At 33.2% G+C, this 18,780-nt stretch overlaps 4 protein-coding genes and 1 long non-coding RNA gene across 5 annotated transcripts; 2 read left to right on the forward strand and 3 right to left on the reverse strand.

Moving 5' to 3' along the window:
* Window positions 1–1,137: 1,137 nt before the first annotated feature.
* LOC110708576 lies at window positions 1,138–3,659 on the reverse strand. Its single transcript, XR_002508772.1, has 3 exons — window positions 2,947–3,659; window positions 2,141–2,197; window positions 1,138–1,437 (listed from the first exon to the last, which is right to left on the reverse strand). It is a non-coding gene; the product is annotated as an uncharacterized LOC110708576 (long non-coding RNA).
* Window positions 3,660–4,643: 984 nt separating this feature from the next.
* LOC110708923 lies at window positions 4,644–5,741 on the forward strand. The gene has a single exon (XM_021887150.1). It carries the CDS (start codon window positions 4,644–4,646, stop codon window positions 5,739–5,741), a length of 1,098 nt encoding a protein of 365 aa, XP_021742842.1.
* A 6,035-nt stretch (window positions 5,742–11,776) lies between these two features.
* On the forward strand, window positions 11,777–12,325 carry LOC110708924 (E3 ubiquitin-protein ligase ATL6-like). Its single transcript, XM_021887151.1, has one exon. It carries the CDS (start codon window positions 11,777–11,779, stop codon window positions 12,323–12,325), a length of 549 nt encoding a protein of 182 aa, XP_021742843.1.
* A 1,168-nt stretch (window positions 12,326–13,493) lies between these two features.
* Window positions 13,494–15,911, reverse strand: LOC110708925 (zinc finger MYM-type protein 1-like). The gene has a single exon (XM_021887152.1). It carries the CDS (start codon window positions 15,909–15,911, stop codon window positions 13,494–13,496), a length of 2,418 nt encoding a protein of 805 aa, XP_021742844.1.
* A 1,143-nt stretch (window positions 15,912–17,054) lies between these two features.
* On the reverse strand, window positions 17,055–18,434 carry LOC110708577 (E3 ubiquitin-protein ligase ATL6-like). The gene has a single exon (XM_021886750.1). It carries the CDS (start codon window positions 18,329–18,331, stop codon window positions 17,249–17,251), a length of 1,083 nt encoding a protein of 360 aa, XP_021742442.1. The 5' UTR covers window positions 18,332–18,434; the 3' UTR covers window positions 17,055–17,248.
* Between the last annotated feature and the right edge of the window lie 346 nt (window positions 18,435–18,780).

Here is an 18,780-nt window from a genome sequence, read left to right on the forward strand (position 1 = left end):
TTATAAATAACTATATAAGAAAAACTTTAGAAAATAGGTAGTAAAAGTTTAGAACATAAAAAAAAAAAATAAAAAAAAACTTTAGAACATAAGTAGACTGAATTTAGAACATAGGCAAAAGAATTTTGAACATAGGAAAGAATATTTTAAACATAGGAAATAAAAACCGTTAGAACATAGGTAGAAAAAATTTAGAATATAGGAAAAAATTAGAACATAGGTTGAAAAAATTTAGAACACAGGAAAAAAAAACTTTAGAACATAAGTAGACTAAATTTAGAACATAGAAAAAAAAAATTTGAACATAGATAAAAGAATATTTAGAATATAGGTAAAAGAATATTTAGAACGTAAACAAAAAAAAAGAAAAAAAAAAAAGAAACTTTAGAACATAGGTAGTAAAAATTTAGAACTTAGGAAAAAAAAACTTTAGAACATAAGTAGACTGAATTTAGATCATAGGCAAAAGAATTTAGAACATAGGTAAAAGAATATTTAGAACATAAGAAGAAGAAAAAAAACTTTAGAACATAGGTTGGAAAAATTTAGAACATAGAAAAAAAAAAATAAATAAATAAAAAAAAAAAACTTTAGTATATAAGTAGACTAAATTTGGAACATAGAAAAAAAATATTAGAAAATAGGTAGACTAGATTTAGAACATAAGAGTAGGCAAAAAAATTTAAAACATAAAAAAAGAATTACAGAAATGCCATTACTAAAGGATGGTTTTAGATGGTTGGATCAAAACTAATAAATGGTTGAGATTGGTTCTTATATAAGATTGAGTTCTTATATAGAGGAGGGTTTTTACATGAGCCTTCCTCTATATATATATATATATATATATATATATATATATATATATATATATATATATATATATATATATATATATATATATATAATTTGAATACAAGCTTGGTAGTATATCGATATCCTACCAAACGACCCATCGTCAAATGGGTTAAAACCTGTTACAATTCAACCAACAAAACACGTACTCCAAAAAAATTCACATACTTGAATTCACCAACACATACAATACAATCAAACTCTCCAATAATTCCATACAACTTAAATTCATCCACAATAATACAACAGAATAAACTATACTTCCCATAAAACAATTAAAACTTGAATAAAAAAAATTATAAATTTATAATTTAAGAATGTAATATACAAATAATCTTAAACAAACTTTAAACCTCCAAAATTCAACTATAAAACATGAAATATACAAATAATCTTGTTTTTACTGCTAATAAAAAACACTTGCCTACTGACCAGGTCCCAGGTCCAGCAAACAGGTAATTTGCTGCTTAATGACTGCTTCAGATGCAAGGAAAGTACGGTACTTCTTTGCAAGCTTCTTCTTCCATTGTTTAGTTTCTTCAATGCTTCTACATCTATCAACTCCAAACCAATCCTCTCAGCCTACAATCACATCAAAATTGCACATGAGACAACAATCAGGACAAAGGCTTCACGACCTTAAACAAACATTGAAATCAGTAAAAGCATTATAAGCACACAAAAAACAAAATTTTAAGATAACTCAAAAGCATTATATAATTTTGAAGCCATAAAATAACTTGAGAGGCATGAATTACTGACAACTTGTACATACAAGTCTAAAAACTTCAGTAGAATGCTATATTCAGGATTTCCCTTGACAAGCATCTTATACAAGCTCTTACTAAAAAAAACTACATTTAAATTTATAACACCATGATTAGCAAGCATCTTAACAAGCATCTACAAGCAAGGGCTCATTTGGGCTATAAAATCAACTCCATACATGCGATGATTAGCAGGTGATAACTAATAAAAACCTAGTTATAATTGCACAGGTGACCATTGATAGGCTTATTTTAAGTAGAGTTTTAGTCCAACTTTTAAGAATTGCTCAGACAACTTAATAGAAATCTACAACTAAGAACTAATTACCTCTTCCACATGTTCTGCAATTTTTTTAAACTAGTAAATAGTAATAATCACATCATTTAACATGAAAAAAAAACACTACCACATTATAAAGAGAAACAAAATCTGAAGTATCATTCTGGTCACAGAACAATGTTTCCAAATTCTGTCAACACTTCAAAAATGCAAAACTGGAGTTAAATGCTTGAATTACCCAAATTGATCCCTCTGAAATTTTCACTCTCTAGCTTCCTTGGTGTTGCTTAAGTACCTAACCAAAGCAATACAACCATTACACAAAAACCTTAAAATCAACAATTAATTGCAATTAAACATTGATGTACCATTACTCATCCTTGTAAACATGGTAAACGCCATGACTACTCTTATACATCACTAGAACCACCATCAAATAACACACAAAGCAATGAGCAACCAAATTTAATTATCACAGAAATTCAATCACATAATTTATAACCAACACCCTCATGAACAAAAAGCAAAGAAAGCAAAATGCCTAAAATCTATCACAGAAATGAACTGAACATCACGCCATGCATACTAGTGGCAAAAAATTTACCCTACCCCTCTTTCTTTATCTAATTAAGGTTGTAGATTCGACCACAGTAAGATCAATTTGGCGAAAATTATTTTGATTGACAATGAAATAAATGTAATTCGAATAAATCAAGTGTAATTTGATTGAAATTACTCAAATTCAATAGAATTAATTGCGCTAAAAAAACCGATTGAATAATTTGCCCTAAAATTAGAACTTTGAAGTTTCTTTATCTACCTAAATTTCGAATCAAAATACTGAAATTCGAAGAATCTACCTAAATTTCGAATCAAAATACTGAAATTCGAAGAATATATGATTGAATTATAACTATGATTTAATCGTATAATTCAAATAATGAATATGTATAGCAATTATATTAACAAATTCGAATCAAATTCCTACATAAGAGGAATAATTCGAATCAAATTCCTACAGAAGAGGAATAATTAGAAACTCACCTAGTTAGTGCGGTGGTGCTTCGGTGGGTGCGGCGGTGTGCCGATGACTATAGGCGTGGGTCAGTGGGTGCGGCGGTGGGTTTGGCGGTTCAAAGACCGACGGTAAGGTGAAAGTGAAAATTAACGTGGGTTATATTTCTCTTTCATAAATAGATTAATTTGAGGGTAAAGTAATTCTAATATCTAAAAAAAATAAAAAAAAAACTTAAGAAAAATATATCTGTTAGAAGATAAGTCTAATAAGTGAATGTCAATTATTGATTTGATTACAGAATGCTCATATAGTTCCAAACACTTGTGAACTCATATGGCTCTATGTGAGTAATTATTGTATTATTAGTGTAACTCATGGCTATAAATACAATGTCATAGAAGTAAGAATACAATGATAACACTACAACAATTTCACCCATCTTCTTTCACTCTTTTACTCCTTTTATTAATCAAAACTTTTCTATCGGTAAATTCTTTAACACGTTATCAGCACCAGTTTTCAGTCAGGTATATTTATACCTACTTCTAAAAATTTATAACAAATAATACTATCTACTTCTAAATGTTTCGAGGAGTATGCTTTATAGTTGCCCATATTTGGGATCCTCTATAACAGAAACTCAAACATTTACTATATATACCTCAAAAACAACGGTGAAAGTTCTCTTACTTGTGAATTTACTACTATCATCTTTTGTTTATTCATGTTGATGTTTCTTTGTTTGATCCATGTTGATATTACATACTCATTTTACGTAAATTTTTATCTTAGTTATTATAATTGCTAAGTAGTAGCTTTGCATGCATATTATTATTAACTAGATTAACAAAAAGATGCAGCCTTTTATACTTATTATTTTTCTTACTTTTACATACTTTTTGTGTTTCTTTCCGTTTTCGAACCCATGATCTTTTATAGATATTAGGGCTCTCGGACCACTATGGCTTGCATTCCCAGTGTGATAACCTTTTACAATTATAAATATATATATATGGACCATAATTTTATGCCAGTACGTTAGACTATTATATGATATTTTTACAGTTGTACAGAACAGTAACGGATAAACCTACCTCTATAAAAGACGGATTTTCCCCCCAATTTCACCACAAATCCCTTATCCCTTCCCACTTTTTATCCAAAAATCACCTAAAAAAAAAAAATTCACCCCCTTCTTCTCCGATATGTTCCCCGACGACGGCAACCAAAACACCCAAAACACCCACAACTTCACTTTTGAGGAAGATTTAATGAAGATAAAACAATATTTCCTTCTAATTACGGCGCTTGTAATTTTATTAGTAGCAATATTAATTTTTGTCATTATGTATAAGTAAAACTCACTTATTTTGTCGTTTTAGTATATTAAAAGCTTGTTTTTGTTTTATTATGTATGTTTGTTGTTATTAATCATCATTGTATAATATTACCGTTATCATTATAATTATTGTTACTACTGTCATTGTTGTCGTTTTGCTGTTTTTTTTGCAACTAACATGATTAATTTTTGTCTAATCATATAATTACTCACAATAATAAACCAAGGGGGAGAAAAGACTATATTATTTATGGTTTATTATTATTAAATTTAATTATCACGTGTCTTATTAACTTAATTATAAATATGGAAGAACTAAACATGTGAGTTGTACATATAATTTGTTATTATAAACTAATTATCACGAAATTTGTTGTAGCTAAAATGGGAGACCTTATGAAAAGACAGTTCTGCATCTTAGATTTATCTGGAAAGAAATTTCTGGAATGGAAAGTGGACGCAATGATGAATTTGAAAGCTCAAGGCTTGGAGCACACTATTAAAGAAAATAAAAGTCCCTCTGGTCAAACAACTAATACTACCACTTCTGCAATGACTGTTGCAAAACCTGTTACTGAACAAGATAAGGCAAAAGCCTTAGTGTTGTTAAGGCATCATTTACATGAAGGCCTTAAAACTGAGTACATGATGGTTGAAGATCCCAAAGAATTATGGGATTGCCTTAATGAAAGATTTGGACACCACAAAAGGGTGCTCCTTCCTAAGGCATTATTTGACTGGACAAATTTACGGTTCCAGGATTTCAAATCTGTAATTGATTATAATTCAACCATACATGAGATAGTGTCTATATTGAGATACTGTGATCATTCAGTTTCGGATGAACAGATGATTGAAAAAACACTCACTACCTTTCATGCAAGTAACATACTGTTGCAAGAACAGTATCGTGAAAGAGGTTTTAAAAAGTTCAATGAATTAATGAGTGTATTGCTTGTTGCGGAACAAAATAGTGAACTTTTGTTGAAAAATCATAACCTGAGACCAACTGGGTCTTTGGCCACTCATCATGAGGCAAATGCAACAAATTCCTATCCACCCGAGTCAAATGCTACAAGAAGAGGTGGACGTGGAAATTACAATGGCCGTGGAAAAGGCCATGGAAATTATCGCGGACGAGGCCGAGGACGTGGTAGAAACAATTTTCAAAGAAACAGTAATTTCAAAAATTTTGAAAAACAGAAGGGACAGTCATCTGGAAGCCACAAACAAACTCTTTCAAAAGGAAAAGACACATGTTACAGATGTGGCATGACAGGACATTGGGGACGTACTTGTCGTACGGCCAAACATTTGGTAGACCTTTACCAGGCTTCTGTAAAAGGCAAAGAGAAAAATGCAGAAGCAAATTATGTTAATGAAGAAAATGCTCCATGTCCTACCCTTGATGTGTCCGATTTCTTCATGGACAATGCTGAAACTGGGAATGATTTCATTCTTGGAGAAAACAACAATGCTTAGGTTCCCCATCTACTAATGTAACATATGCTATGTTTTAATGTATTTTCTTAGTTCCCTGTATTTTAAATTTCTAGTCATGTACTTTAAATCTTTATCATCAATAAAAGTTTGTATGATATTATTCTAAACTAATCTTAAATTTATTTTATGAAGATATGGATCTACCTGAAGTTAGTTCCGAATATCAATGCCTTTTGGACAGTGGAACAACACATACTATCTTAAAAGATAGAAAATATTTTTCACAACTAAAGTTGTTTCAAGCAAATGTAAACACCATTTCCGGGTCAGCTAAATTAATTGAAGGATCTGGAAAGGCTTGTATAATGCTTCCAAATGGAACAAAATTAATAATCAATAATGCTTTATATTCGAGTAAATCTCGAAGAAATCTCATAAGCTTTAAAGATGTACGCCAAAATGGCTATCATCTAGAAACAATGACGACAGATCAAAAAGAGTATATATGCCTCACGGCAGAAAAACATGGCAAGAAACATATATATGAGAAATTGCCAGCATACTCTTCGGGGTTATACCGTATAAACATACGACCCGTGGAAATCAATATGATATCTAACCAGAAGTTAGATGAAAAACATTTGATTATTTTATGGCATGATCGTTTGGGACATCCAGCAACTGGTATGATGCAAAGAATAATAGCACATTCAGTTGGACATTCAATAAGAAATGTCAAAATTCCCCGATCATATGAATTAACATGCTCTGCATGTTCACTTGGCAAATTAATAATAAGGCCATCTATGAACAAAATTGCTACTGAATCTCCAAAATTCTTGGAAAGAATTCAGGGAGATATATGTGGGCCAATTAATCCAGCATGTGGACCATTTCGATATTTCATGGTTTTAATTGATGCCTCTACACGATGGTCACATGTTAGTCTACTTTCAAGTAGAAATGTTGCCTTAGCAAAATTACTTGCCCAAATCATCAAATTAAGAGCACAATTCCCAGATCATACAATAAAGAAAATAAGACTTGACAATGCTGGGGAATTTACATCCCAAACATTTAATGATTATTGTATGTCAATTGGAATTGATGTTGAACACCCAGTAGCTCATGTTCATACACAAAATGGTCTAGCTGAATCACTAATTAAGAGATTACAATTGATTGCAAGACCATTATTAATGAGGTCAAGATTGCCATCATCTGCTTGGGGACATGCTATAATACATGCAGCAACGCTAATTAGATTGAGACCTACAGCTTATCATAAATTCTCACCACTACAACTTGTTTGTGGTCGAGAACCAAGTATCTCACATCTGAAAATCTTTGGTTGTGCTGTATATGTTCCCATTGCTCCACCCCAACGAACAAAAATGGGTCCACAAAGAAGGCTGGGAATTTATGTCGGGTTTGAATCCCCCTCTATAATTAAATACCTTGAACCATTGACTGGTGACTTATTTACGGCTAGATTTGCGGACTGTCACTTTAATGAAACAGTATTCCCAGCCTTAGGGGGAGAGAAAGTGGACCCACATAAGAAAGAAATTGAACTCATTTGGAATGCAACACAACTGTTGATGTTAGACCCACGAACAAATATGTGTGAACAAGAAGTTAAGAAAATTGTTCATTTACAAAGTGTTGCAAATCAATTGCCCGATGCATTTGTAGACACAAAGAAGGTGACAAAATCACATATACCAGCAGAAAATGCCCCTGCACGTATTGAAATCCCAACTGGTAATAAGGCCATAGAAAATGAATCTCAGGCAAGCAGAAAGCGTGGAAGACCACTTGGTTCAAAAGATTCTAAGCCAAGGAAACTAAAAAGATTGGATGGAATAGAAAATGAGACTAATAATGTTCCCCCGTCAGAAGGTCAAGAAAGACCAAATGTGGATGAAAGTAAAGAAAATGATGATAATCCAAAAGGGGACGAACAAGAAGACAACCCTACGGGGAATGAACAAGATGTTCAAAACATCGATAACAATGAAATTTCAATGAATTACGTCTCTACAAAGACTCAGTGGAATAGGAAAGATGTTATCGTTAATGAAACATTTGCAAATTCCATCGCAATCGACATCGTGTCTGATGAAAATGATGTTGAACCAAGAACTGTAGAAGAATGTCGACGTAGGAGTGATTGGCCAAAGTGGAAGGAGGCAATGCTGGCTGAGTTAAAGTCACTTGAAAAACGAGAAGTTTTTGGGAAAATAACCCTTACACCAGCAGGTGTAAAACCCGTTGGATACAAATGGGTATTTGTAAGAAAACGTAATGAGAAAAATGAAATAGTTAGATACAAGGCAAGACTTGTAGCCCAAGGATTTTCTCAAATTCCAGGGATTGATTATGAAGAAACATATTCTCCAGTGGTTGATGCAACTACATTAAGATTTCTGGTAAGTTTGACAGTCACAAAAGGACTGCAAATGCGATTAATGGATGTAGTGACTGCGTATTTGTATGGGTCACTCGATACGGACATTTACATGAAAGTCCCCGAAGGACTAAAACTACCAGAAAACCACAAGCCTAGACAACTGCTTTCCATAAAACTAAAAAGGTCACTTTATGGATTGAAACAATCTGGAAGGATGTGGTACAACCGTCTGAGTGAATACCTTATGAGAGAAGGATTCAAAAACAACCAAGTTAGTCCCTGTGTTTTCATAAAGCGATCACAATCAAGATTCGCTATCATTGCAGTTTATGTTGATGATTTAAATATCATCGGAACCCCAAATGAACTCGAGAAAACTGCAAAATACTTGATGAAAGAATTTGAGATGAAAGACCTTGGGAAAACTAAATTTTGCCTTGGACTACAAATTGAGCACTTGAGTCATGGCATTTTTGTCCATCAATCAAACTATACAGAAAGAGTTTTGAAACGTTTCTTCATGGACAAAGCAACCCCAACCAACTTCCCAATGGTTGTTCGTTCTTTGAATATGAAAAATGATCCATTCAGACCCCGAGAAGAAAATGAAGAGATTCTGGGTCCAGAAGTACCATACTTAAGTGCAATTGGAGCCTTAATGTACTTAGCTAACAATACTAGACCCGACATAGCTTTCTCTGTGAATTTGTTAGCCAGGTACAACAATGCACCAACATATAGGCATTGGAAGGGAGTTCGACACTTACTCCGGTACCTACGAGGGACACAAGACCTTGGTTTATATTACCAACCAAAACAAAATGCTGCTCTCATTGGGTATGCAGACGCTGGATACTTATCAGATCCTCAAAATGCCAAGTCACAAAATGGATATGTATTCACTTATGGCGGCACTGCAATATCATGGAAATCAACAAAGCAGACATTGACCGCGACATCATCAAATCATGCAGAGTTGATAGCCCTCTATGAAGCAGGACGGGAATGTGTGTGGCTGAGGTCGATGATCAGTAATATCCAAAAGGAGTGTGGAATGAACGCAATAACAGAAGACCCAACCATCATCTTTGAAGACAATACAGCATGTATCGCTCAAGTAACTGGAGGATATATTAAAGGAGATCAAACGAAACATATTGCCCCAAAACTTTTCTTCACACATGATCTGCAAAAGGACGAGGAAATAAATATCCAGCAAATTCAGTCTTGTGAAAATCTTGCCGACCTTTTCACCAAATCACTTCCTTCGAAGAAATTTGAACGGTTAGTTCACAAAATCGGAATGCGACATCTTCGTGAACTATGCTGAGATCAGGGGGAGTATTATATGTACTGCACTCTTTTTCCCTTCGATCAGGTTTTTATCTCACCGGGTTTTTCCTGACAAGGTTTTTAACGAGGCAGTATACCAAAGCATATAATACAATAATATTGGTGTACTCTTTTGGCTATGGGTCTTATCCCATAAAGTTTTACCTAACAAGATTTTTAGTGGCATTCAAGGGGGAGTGTTAGAAGATAAGTCTAATAAGTGAATGTCAATTATTGATTTGATTACAGAATGCCCATATAGGTCCAAACACTTGTGAACTCATATGGCTCTATGTGAGTAATTATTGTATTATTAGTGTAACTCATGGCTATAAATACAATGCCATAGAAGTAAGAATACAATGATAACACTACAACAATTTCACCCATCTTCTTTCACTCTTTTACTCCTTTTATTAATCAAAACTTTTCTATCGGTAAATTCTTTAACAATATCATTAATTAATTTATTTTTTAATTTTGGATAATAAACAATAGAGAACAGTAGTAACTTATTATTTATAACTAGCGTTTGTAAGATAGTTACAAATTTTTTGGTCAAAGTTTCTTTGACTTAATATTTGTAACTGGCGTTTGTAAGCTAGTTACAAACTTTTTAGTCAAAGTTTCTTTGACTTAATATTGTAACTGGCATTTATTTAGTCAGTTACTAATAAAACTTCAAACAATGATAAACCACATATTAGTAAGTGACATTTACTACGCCGGTTACTAATATCATGAAATTTGTAACTAGCATTATCTTAGTGGGTTACTGTTGATGCTTTCGTAACTAGCATAACATACGCCAGTTACTATTAGGGCGTTACAAATAACATTTTTTCTATTAGTGCATGTAGGTTTGAGTAGGACTTTTACCTTATTTTTTTCCCTAAATGTTAATAATCGTCTATTTTTTTGGTGTACAATTGTATCTAGTCTGAAAATAAAAAACTATTTTATGAGAATATGACTAATTAATTTGATATATATAAAACAATTTATATTATAATTTTTGTAAAAAAAAAACTATTTTATACATTTTAGATACTAAAAATACCAAAAAAAAATTTGTAAAGTAAAATACTACCTTATAAAACACTAGATGTTGCAAGAAATTACCTTATACAACACTGAATGTTGTAAGAAGTTACCTTATGCTAGATTATTGCATTGAATAAGAGGTGTTTAATGACCCATTTTTAATCTTTTTTTCCCTTTTTTTCACCCAATTTCTCCATAGCTCTTCTTTATAACCCCTTATTCCCCTTTTCTTTCATCAGTAAATCAATCACATGATAGCAACTTAATTACAACATTTAGTTTTTATAAGGTAGTTTATTACAACAATTTTTTTGATAAGGTAGTTTTTCACAAAATTTGAAGTATATAAGGTAGTTTTTCAAAAAAAGTCTTTAACAAAAGTAATAGGTTCTAGGGTTTTTTTACGAAGTATTTGATATGATTTTAAAGCTTTAATAAATGTTAGGTGCGTGGTTTATAACTTGTGCCATGAACGATAAATACATTATTAATGATAGTTCTTTCTTAATTAATGGTAGTGTATGCTAATTGGTTATATCATTTTATAATTTAAATGTGTTTACATTGGATTATTTTGTTGTCGGTTAGTATGTGGTCGATGGTGTCCTACCAATATAACGTTAAAATCCTAGTTCCACTATTGCTTTTGATGATGAAAGTTTAAAACAAGAATATGGTGTATCATATGCATTAAAATCCTGCAGGTTAAAACCTTGGTAGGACACCGCCGACCACATACAAAGCCGTAGACAAACTAGGATTTGAATGTTAACATATCATAAATGGATCTTGTTTTGAAGCATATTTGAATACGAATTTTGTAATATAACATTACAATTTAACGAGCTAACGTCTAATGTATCATGTTTATGCATTGAAAACATGAAATGTGAAGTAATAAAATGCCAAGTGTCGCAGCTTTATGAGTTGGCTATGGGACTTTATTAGCTAGTGATATGATATGATGACATCAATGTGATACTACATACTATTACCATGATATTTTTCCATAAATGTATCATCTTTATACTACTTCCGTTACATATTATTTACAACGATTAGACATTTTTCCTCTTTATTTTATGTCAAATCGTTACAAATAATATGAAGCAGAGGCAGTATATGAAAATAATATACTTGTAACAATGTATATATTGACCTAATGTCAAAGTTATTTTGTTCAGTTGAACAACAATCAAATATCACCATTATATTAAAAGAAAATATTAGAAAAGGGGTGAGCCGCCCATAAAAGATATTTCATTTTTACTCCCATACCAAGAAAATGAATGGTTCATCTGCAATGGTTATTTCCTACTTTATCACCTTCTACGTTTTCTTGTGTATCCTCTTAGCCCTACTAATTTACGCCATTATGTATCGTTATTATCGAATTTGCTTTGGTCATTTCAACCTCTCTACGAGGCCCACAATCTCCCATGAACCACAACAAGGTCTTGAGGCTTCTGTCATTGATGATAACTTCCCAAAGTTCGCTTATCTGAATAAGTCCGTGAATACAGATATAAATATAGATATAGATATAAATATAAGTACGAAAGTGAGAATGACTGGGGAGTGTGTAGTATGTTTAGGGGTGTTTGAGGAGAATGAAATGTTGCGTTTGTTGCCTAAGTGTGGCCATGTATTCCATGTAGATTGCATTGATACTTGGTTGCGTTCCCATGCCACTTGTCCCTTTTGTCGAGCTAATTTAGTCGTGGTTAGCGATGTTCCTCCCCGAGAAGTGCCTACTAGGGCTGAAAGTTCATTTGATGGCAATCACCGAAGATTGGGTATGGTGGAAATAACACCAATTGCACCATGGTTCTAAAATGTGTGCTTCTTCAACAAATCGGGTATAAGCCTTTGCTTGCTTTAGGGAATGAGTATGCTTCTTAAGACTCAATTTGATCTTAAGTAATTCATTGAAGGTTTGATGAATACATTGAAAATTATTATCAAGAGCAAATTGATTGATAAAATCTTGTCTCTATGATAGTGTAGGATAGCTAGCAAAGTAGCAAGGTTTTAATATAATTACCATATGTGTGGATACTACATCTAAGCACACATAAAGTAAGATCACATAATATTCTATATATGTGACGGCATAAAGTTGTTTTATTTAATTCTTCCTTCAATTATTGAAAAAGGCATATAAAGATAGATATTAAATAAACCAGTGGATCGTTATTTTTTTGGTGTTTAGAGAGCCACAAGGGCGAGGGTGAGAGTCGATCCAGGACCTCCTAAAATTGGGAGGGAAGTTATAACCACTTGAGCTATCCCATACTCTCCCCAGTGGATCGTTATTAAATAAACCAGTGGATCGTTAGTTAAATTAATAAAAAAAAAATTGAGTATCTATAAATTAAGAGAGAATTAAACCTCGTCTGGTTTTATTTAACCAAATGTTTTCATGGAAAATAATTTTTTTCAATTTTTCTTTGTTTGGTTAATGATTATGCCAATACACATAGAATGATAGGTATGATACCAGAGAATAAATAAAATTTTGTCAATCAAGAATTTTTAATATCTAGCCTAAATGTATGCCTTTATCATAATTTCATATCCTTCCAAGGTTGGAATGGATCACCAGGCCATCTGCCTGTAGAGAACGACGCGACATTGATAATAACCTCAAATCCTCATCAAGCATTGCCACCTAAACAAAGACGGTTTCCCATTATTCTGCGACTGCTTCTCATTGTCTTTAATTCTCCTGATTCTAAAAGGCATCGTTTGCAGGGGCGGAACCAGGAATTTTATTTAACGGGGGCCAAAGTAAAGGGAACTACGATGACGATAAAAATAATGAACATTTTCATACATCAATTTATTAATCCACATATCACAACAACAAAAATATATTTTATATAAGCAATGAATATAGAGTTATAGAACATATTCCAAAAAAATTACCATAGTACTACATGAAGAAAAACATACCTTATCATTTATCTTATATCATTTTAGTTGTGCTCGTCTCTCTTTCATCATATAAAAAGCATCAATGATGGCATCTCCTTTTCTATATACACTATTAAGTAGTCCTTCAAAAAATCGTCCTCCATCTTACTTCGAAGGTTTGTTTTCACTATCTTCATGGCTGAAAAAGCTCTCTCAGTTGTTGCAGTAGATGCTGGAAGAGTTAATACGAGACGAATTAACCTTGAAACAAGAGGATAATCTTTTATTTTTTCTGTAGTCACTAATCCTTGACATAAATCACCAAGAGTAGTTAAGTTCTTCAACACTGGATGAATAGGAATATCAAGCCAATAATGTTGCAATTCATAACTCAAATGATCTTTCTCATGTTCTGTGAAATCAATAGGATAAAAATCTCGAGCTAGCTTGCAAATATGCTCTATATTGAATGACTTGTAACCATCTCTTGGATTCAAGGCCGCACTTAAAATGAGAAGTTCAGTAGCTCGCTCACTAAATCTTGCGTTTAGCTCTTGCAATTGACGATCTATAGCAGCCATAAATATATCAACTCTATAGTGATGTTCCATTGTCATATTGTCTTTTTGTCTTGATTGTTGCCTTATAGATTTAAGCACATCAACATAAGGAGAGTCCATGTCGGGAACTGTAACACCATTTTTCTCACAAAAAACTTTAACATTATGTAGCAAACTCTCCCACCCATCATTCCTTAAAGTTTGAAGTAATGTCTTTGTAGTGCAAACTAAATGCATTGCATTTACAATATCTTGGGTCTTCAATTGTAGTGCTTGACAAAGTCCATCGGTGATGGCCATAATCTCCTTCACAACATGTATGTTAAATACGAATTCAAATGACATTAACAACTTAACTCCATTAAGAGCATCTCCTCTCTGAGCATAAGTTGTTCCTTCACTAGCTATGTTAGCAAGAACTAAGCGAGTAGCACAATACATTCTTAAAAAACTAGATATTGACTTGTAATGCGAGCTCCATCTAGTATCACCTGGTCGTTGTAATGTACCGATTTGATTGAGACCTTTTCCCGTCTCAAGCCCCTCAATCTCAACTAGATGTTCAATTTCAGCCAATTGAGTTGCTTGTAACTCGTCATGTCGCTTTGAAGAGCTAGTGACCACATTAACAACAAAAATCAATTGTTGAAAGAAAGTATGAATCTGTGGCACTTCCCTAGATGCAGCAACAAGAGCTAGTTGTAGTTGATGTGCCAAACAATGAATGTAATAGGCATAAGGACACTCCTTCATAAATAAAGCTTGTAACCCATTCCACTCTCCACGCATATTACTTGCACCGTCATACCCTTGACCTCTAATATTTTGAAGGTTAAGGTTATGATGAGACAAGACAGCACAAATTTCCCTTTTTAATGTTTTTGATGTAGTGTCTTTGACATGGACCAAATCCAAAAATCGCTCTCTTACCAATCCACTTCTATCAACATATCTCACTACTAATGCCATTTGTTCTTTCTTAGAAATGTCCCTAGACTCATCAACAATCAAACAAAACTTTGCATCACCAATTTCCTCACGTATACTATTTTGCACTTTTCTTGCATAAACATGTAGAATCTCCTTTTGGATTAGTGGAGAAGTGTATTTGGTATTCTTTGGGGCATTATCCAAAATAACCGAATCAACATCTTTATTATATGATGCTAAAAGTTTTAGCATCTCCAAGAAGTTCCCTTGATTAATTGAACTAGAACGTTCATCATGCCCTCTAAATGCACAAGCTTGGAAAGTTAACCATTTAACAGCATCTATTGATGTCTTAAGGCGTAAACGATTCTTGACAATCTCCTCTGCAGTTACTTTCTCTACTACTTTCTCAATGTGAGCGGATTGATTTTTGAGATTAAAATAACACTTTGTTGAAAAGTTATGAGCAGAATTGGAATCTTTCCCCATGTGACACAAAAATGCACAATCCTTCCCATTATTTACTTTCTTCCAATTTTTAAAGCCCTTCACTGTGAATGTATCCGAACCACATCTTCCAAGAGGCTTTTTAGCAAAAAGAAAGCAATAGAAACAATAAGCAGCATCCATTGTGGGAGAATACTCTAACCAAGGAAACTTCACAAACCAACTTTTTTGGAACCTACGTGGGTGTTTTTCGGAATCAGAGTATGGATAATTATCAAGTTTAGGTTGATATGGCCCAAAATCAATGTAAGATCTCCTAATCAAATCTTTTTCATCTGAATCATATGTCTCAATTTGCTTACGCAACCCAGGATCACGCATTAAAAAATCAAGACCAATACCTTCTTCATTAGGCATTTGCTCATCAACATTGTCATTATTAATATTACGTTCGACTTCTTCATTATCAATGATAATTGGCTGATTTGGCTCAACAACAGGTATATCTTCATCACCCCTGCCCTTTTTTTGTGGAAGAAAATAAGAAGTGATAGTCCTCTTTGTCATTCCTAAATTACAAAAATTAACAGCAAAAAAAGCATAATCAAATCTAATGATTATTGGGCAATATATCAAGTATAATTGCAATTGTATTAATTATTCTAATTATTCACAATTTTCATATAATTGTTTGGATTTACACATTTACTGATTTACATATACAATTAGAGTATTAAACCCCAAAATTTCTAATTCAAAATCTCACTCTAACTATTTATTCAACACACTAAACCTGTAATTAATATGAAAATTGAAGTAAACAAACAAGATTAAGTAGAAATTGATAATTAAATTACCTGAATTAAGGAAAATCAACAACAGCAAGCAAGAAACTTCAATGGTGATATGTACTGTTTGTTTCGTCACTTTGGGGGTTTTCACTGCTTTCCTTTTGTAATTTTGTGTTGAAGTGAATTGTAATGTTTGCAAGTTGTTATTTTTTTATTAGATAATTCTTTTATTTTTTATTTTTATTTAGTTGCAATATTTATATTTTGTCTTATCTAACAATATAATATAGTAGAATCTAGAAATATCAAGTACCAAACTCATCACATGCGTTAATATTAGTACATAAAGTGTGAGTTTGGTTTTGTATTAATTTTTTTTATTTGTTTGGCGGGGGCCACATGAATTTTTTATACTTTTACTTGTACTAAAATCCAAATATTACCAATGTAAAGCAATTCACTTGAGGGGGGCCTTGGCCCCCTTTGGCCCCTACTATCTTCCGCCCCTGATCGTTTGTGACTTGTGATCCCTCAGATAATAATGTTAGAGTTGTGACTTGTGAGCCATGTATCAACGTTATCAGCATGAAAAACGCGGTTACAATTAGGCCGGTGTATAGTACAGGTATATCAAATTGCTAGATTTCCTAATGTCGTTCCTTCGTTATATAAAACACGAAGAATTATTGGTATTTTTTGTTTTGAGAATTATCGGTATTCTTAGACAATGAATTGACGAATGACTTCGGTGAGACATACATAAAACATATACTACGTATGTAATAAACGTGTATTTGTTGAAGAGCTTATATACTTGTATACTCTATCCTTTGGTCTTATTAGTTCTATTCCATACAAAATAAGATGAAGATTTTGAATATGAAGATTTTCTCTTTTATTTCTTCATGATGTCTTTTTGAATAACTCAACCACCAAAACATCAAAAATAACATATTCCTTAGATATATATATAAACAAAGTACCATTTTTTTTTTTTTTTTTTTTTTTTTGGTAAGCAAAAATAAGAATGTACATGGCATTACCAACAATGTAAAAATGTACTTGGACTACTATTCAAAACCAAGATCCCTCTAGCTCAAATTAATTTCTAGCTTAGACAGGCAATTGAGTCAACTCGGCTTGTATATCATTACACAAAGAAACTTCACGACTTGTACTTATTACATTCTCTAGGCTATTAGAACAACCACCCAAAGAGCTAGCTCGGATGCGAGTTGGTCTAGTGGCCTCACCATCAACAGACTTCAAAGACCGGGCTGGAGTTAAAAAAGGCGGTGTCAACGAAAACCCCCACTGCCCGGACCGGCTAGCTCGACCTCTAAGACTACCAAACAACCCTCTTGTACTATTTCTCTTTTGCAACTTTCCGCTCATTATTTGTTTCCTTACTTCATCCGGTAATCTTAGGGTAAATCTTTCCGTATTCTCCAATTGTTTTACCTCCACGTGTCCAGTCGATAACGATCTTACCAATTTACTAAACCATCTTGGCCGTCCAAATGATAGGCTCCTCATCATCGTACGGCTCCTCCTTATTCGTCCATGTAAAGGCGGTCGATTCATCGAATTATTTTCTTCGTTATTCTGATGGTCGTTATTATTACTCTCTCTTACTTCATCCACCTGTATAACGACTTCGTTTACTAGAGATTGTTCTAGAACGACGTCGTTATCAACTTTTTCAGCAAGGTTACAACGACAAACGGGACAAGTGGTGTGACCTAAAAGCCATGCATCAATACATTCAGGATGAAACACATGGTCACACCTTGGTATCAAACGTAAAGTGTCGTCGTCCTCGAATTCCATAAGACATACGGCGCATTCAAGCGCCTCTTTCCCTATCTTCGCGGCCTTAACAGCCGCGTAGTCCAAAACCGGGAAGCCCTCGATGACTTCCTCGTCTAGCCCACGCGATCGCCTTAACGAACTAGACCGTGTGACAACATTGTTGTCAGTGGACGTGTCCGTGGTACAAAACCGGATCAAAAACCCGAAAATTCCAATAAAAAAGAAAACAGCCACAAGGTTAATGATAATTGATAAAATGGATGGATGGGAATTATGTACATCATAGGGCGAGTCCGAGTTAGAATCGGGCTCGCCCATCTGAGCTCGAGTGGGTTGGCTCAAGAGGAGTAACATAAAGATGGAAGAAAGAGTAAGGATAGTCATTCCGAAGTAGAGAACTTCAGAAATTAATGAGAATTTACATCTAAGAAGAGAAAATGAAGACAAAGAAGAGCAAATAGAGGTAGGAATTTAGCAAGGGTAAGCTAATACGAGTAATTTTGTTGTTATAATAATTGAAGATAGTGAAACAAGATTACTTAGTCAAGAGAAAGCTAAGGTACCATAATATCGATCGTGGCAACATAGAATATGAGTAATCCTGTCTTTTTAGTATGGTCGGCCTTAAGTATAATTGGGAATTAGTAAATAATTTGTTCTTATAATATAAAAAATAAATTGATATTATCAAGAATTGACTACATGAATATTACTAGTATATGTGTACATAAATATATAGAAATTAGAAAATATCATAATATATGTGTAACTGTTGTATATGCTATATGATGCAACCAAGTAATTACCCATAAATTAATTAAACAATATTTTAA

The sequence above is a fragment of the Chenopodium quinoa genome, unplaced genomic scaffold (genome assembly GCF_001683475.1).
Source record: "Chenopodium quinoa cultivar QQ74 unplaced genomic scaffold, ASM168347v1, whole genome shotgun sequence".
In the NCBI taxonomy this organism is placed as follows: Eukaryota; Viridiplantae; Streptophyta; class Magnoliopsida; order Caryophyllales; family Amaranthaceae; genus Chenopodium; species Chenopodium quinoa.

What these genes read in the sequence shown, in the direction of transcription:
- LOC110708923 (XM_021887150.1), top strand. Translation starts at nt 4,644, where the DNA reads ATGGGAGACCTTATGAAAAGACAGTTCTGCATCTTAGATTTATCTGGA.
- LOC110708924 (XM_021887151.1), top strand. Translation starts at nt 11,777, where the DNA reads ATGAATGGTTCATCTGCAATGGTTATTTCCTACTTTATCACCTTCTAC.
- LOC110708925 (XM_021887152.1), bottom strand. Translation starts at nt 15,911, where the DNA reads ATGACAAAGAGGACTATCACTTCTTATTTTCTTCCACAAAAAAAGGGC.
- LOC110708577 (XM_021886750.1), bottom strand. Translation starts at nt 18,331, where the DNA reads ATGACTATCCTTACTCTTTCTTCCATCTTTATGTTACTCCTCTTGAGC.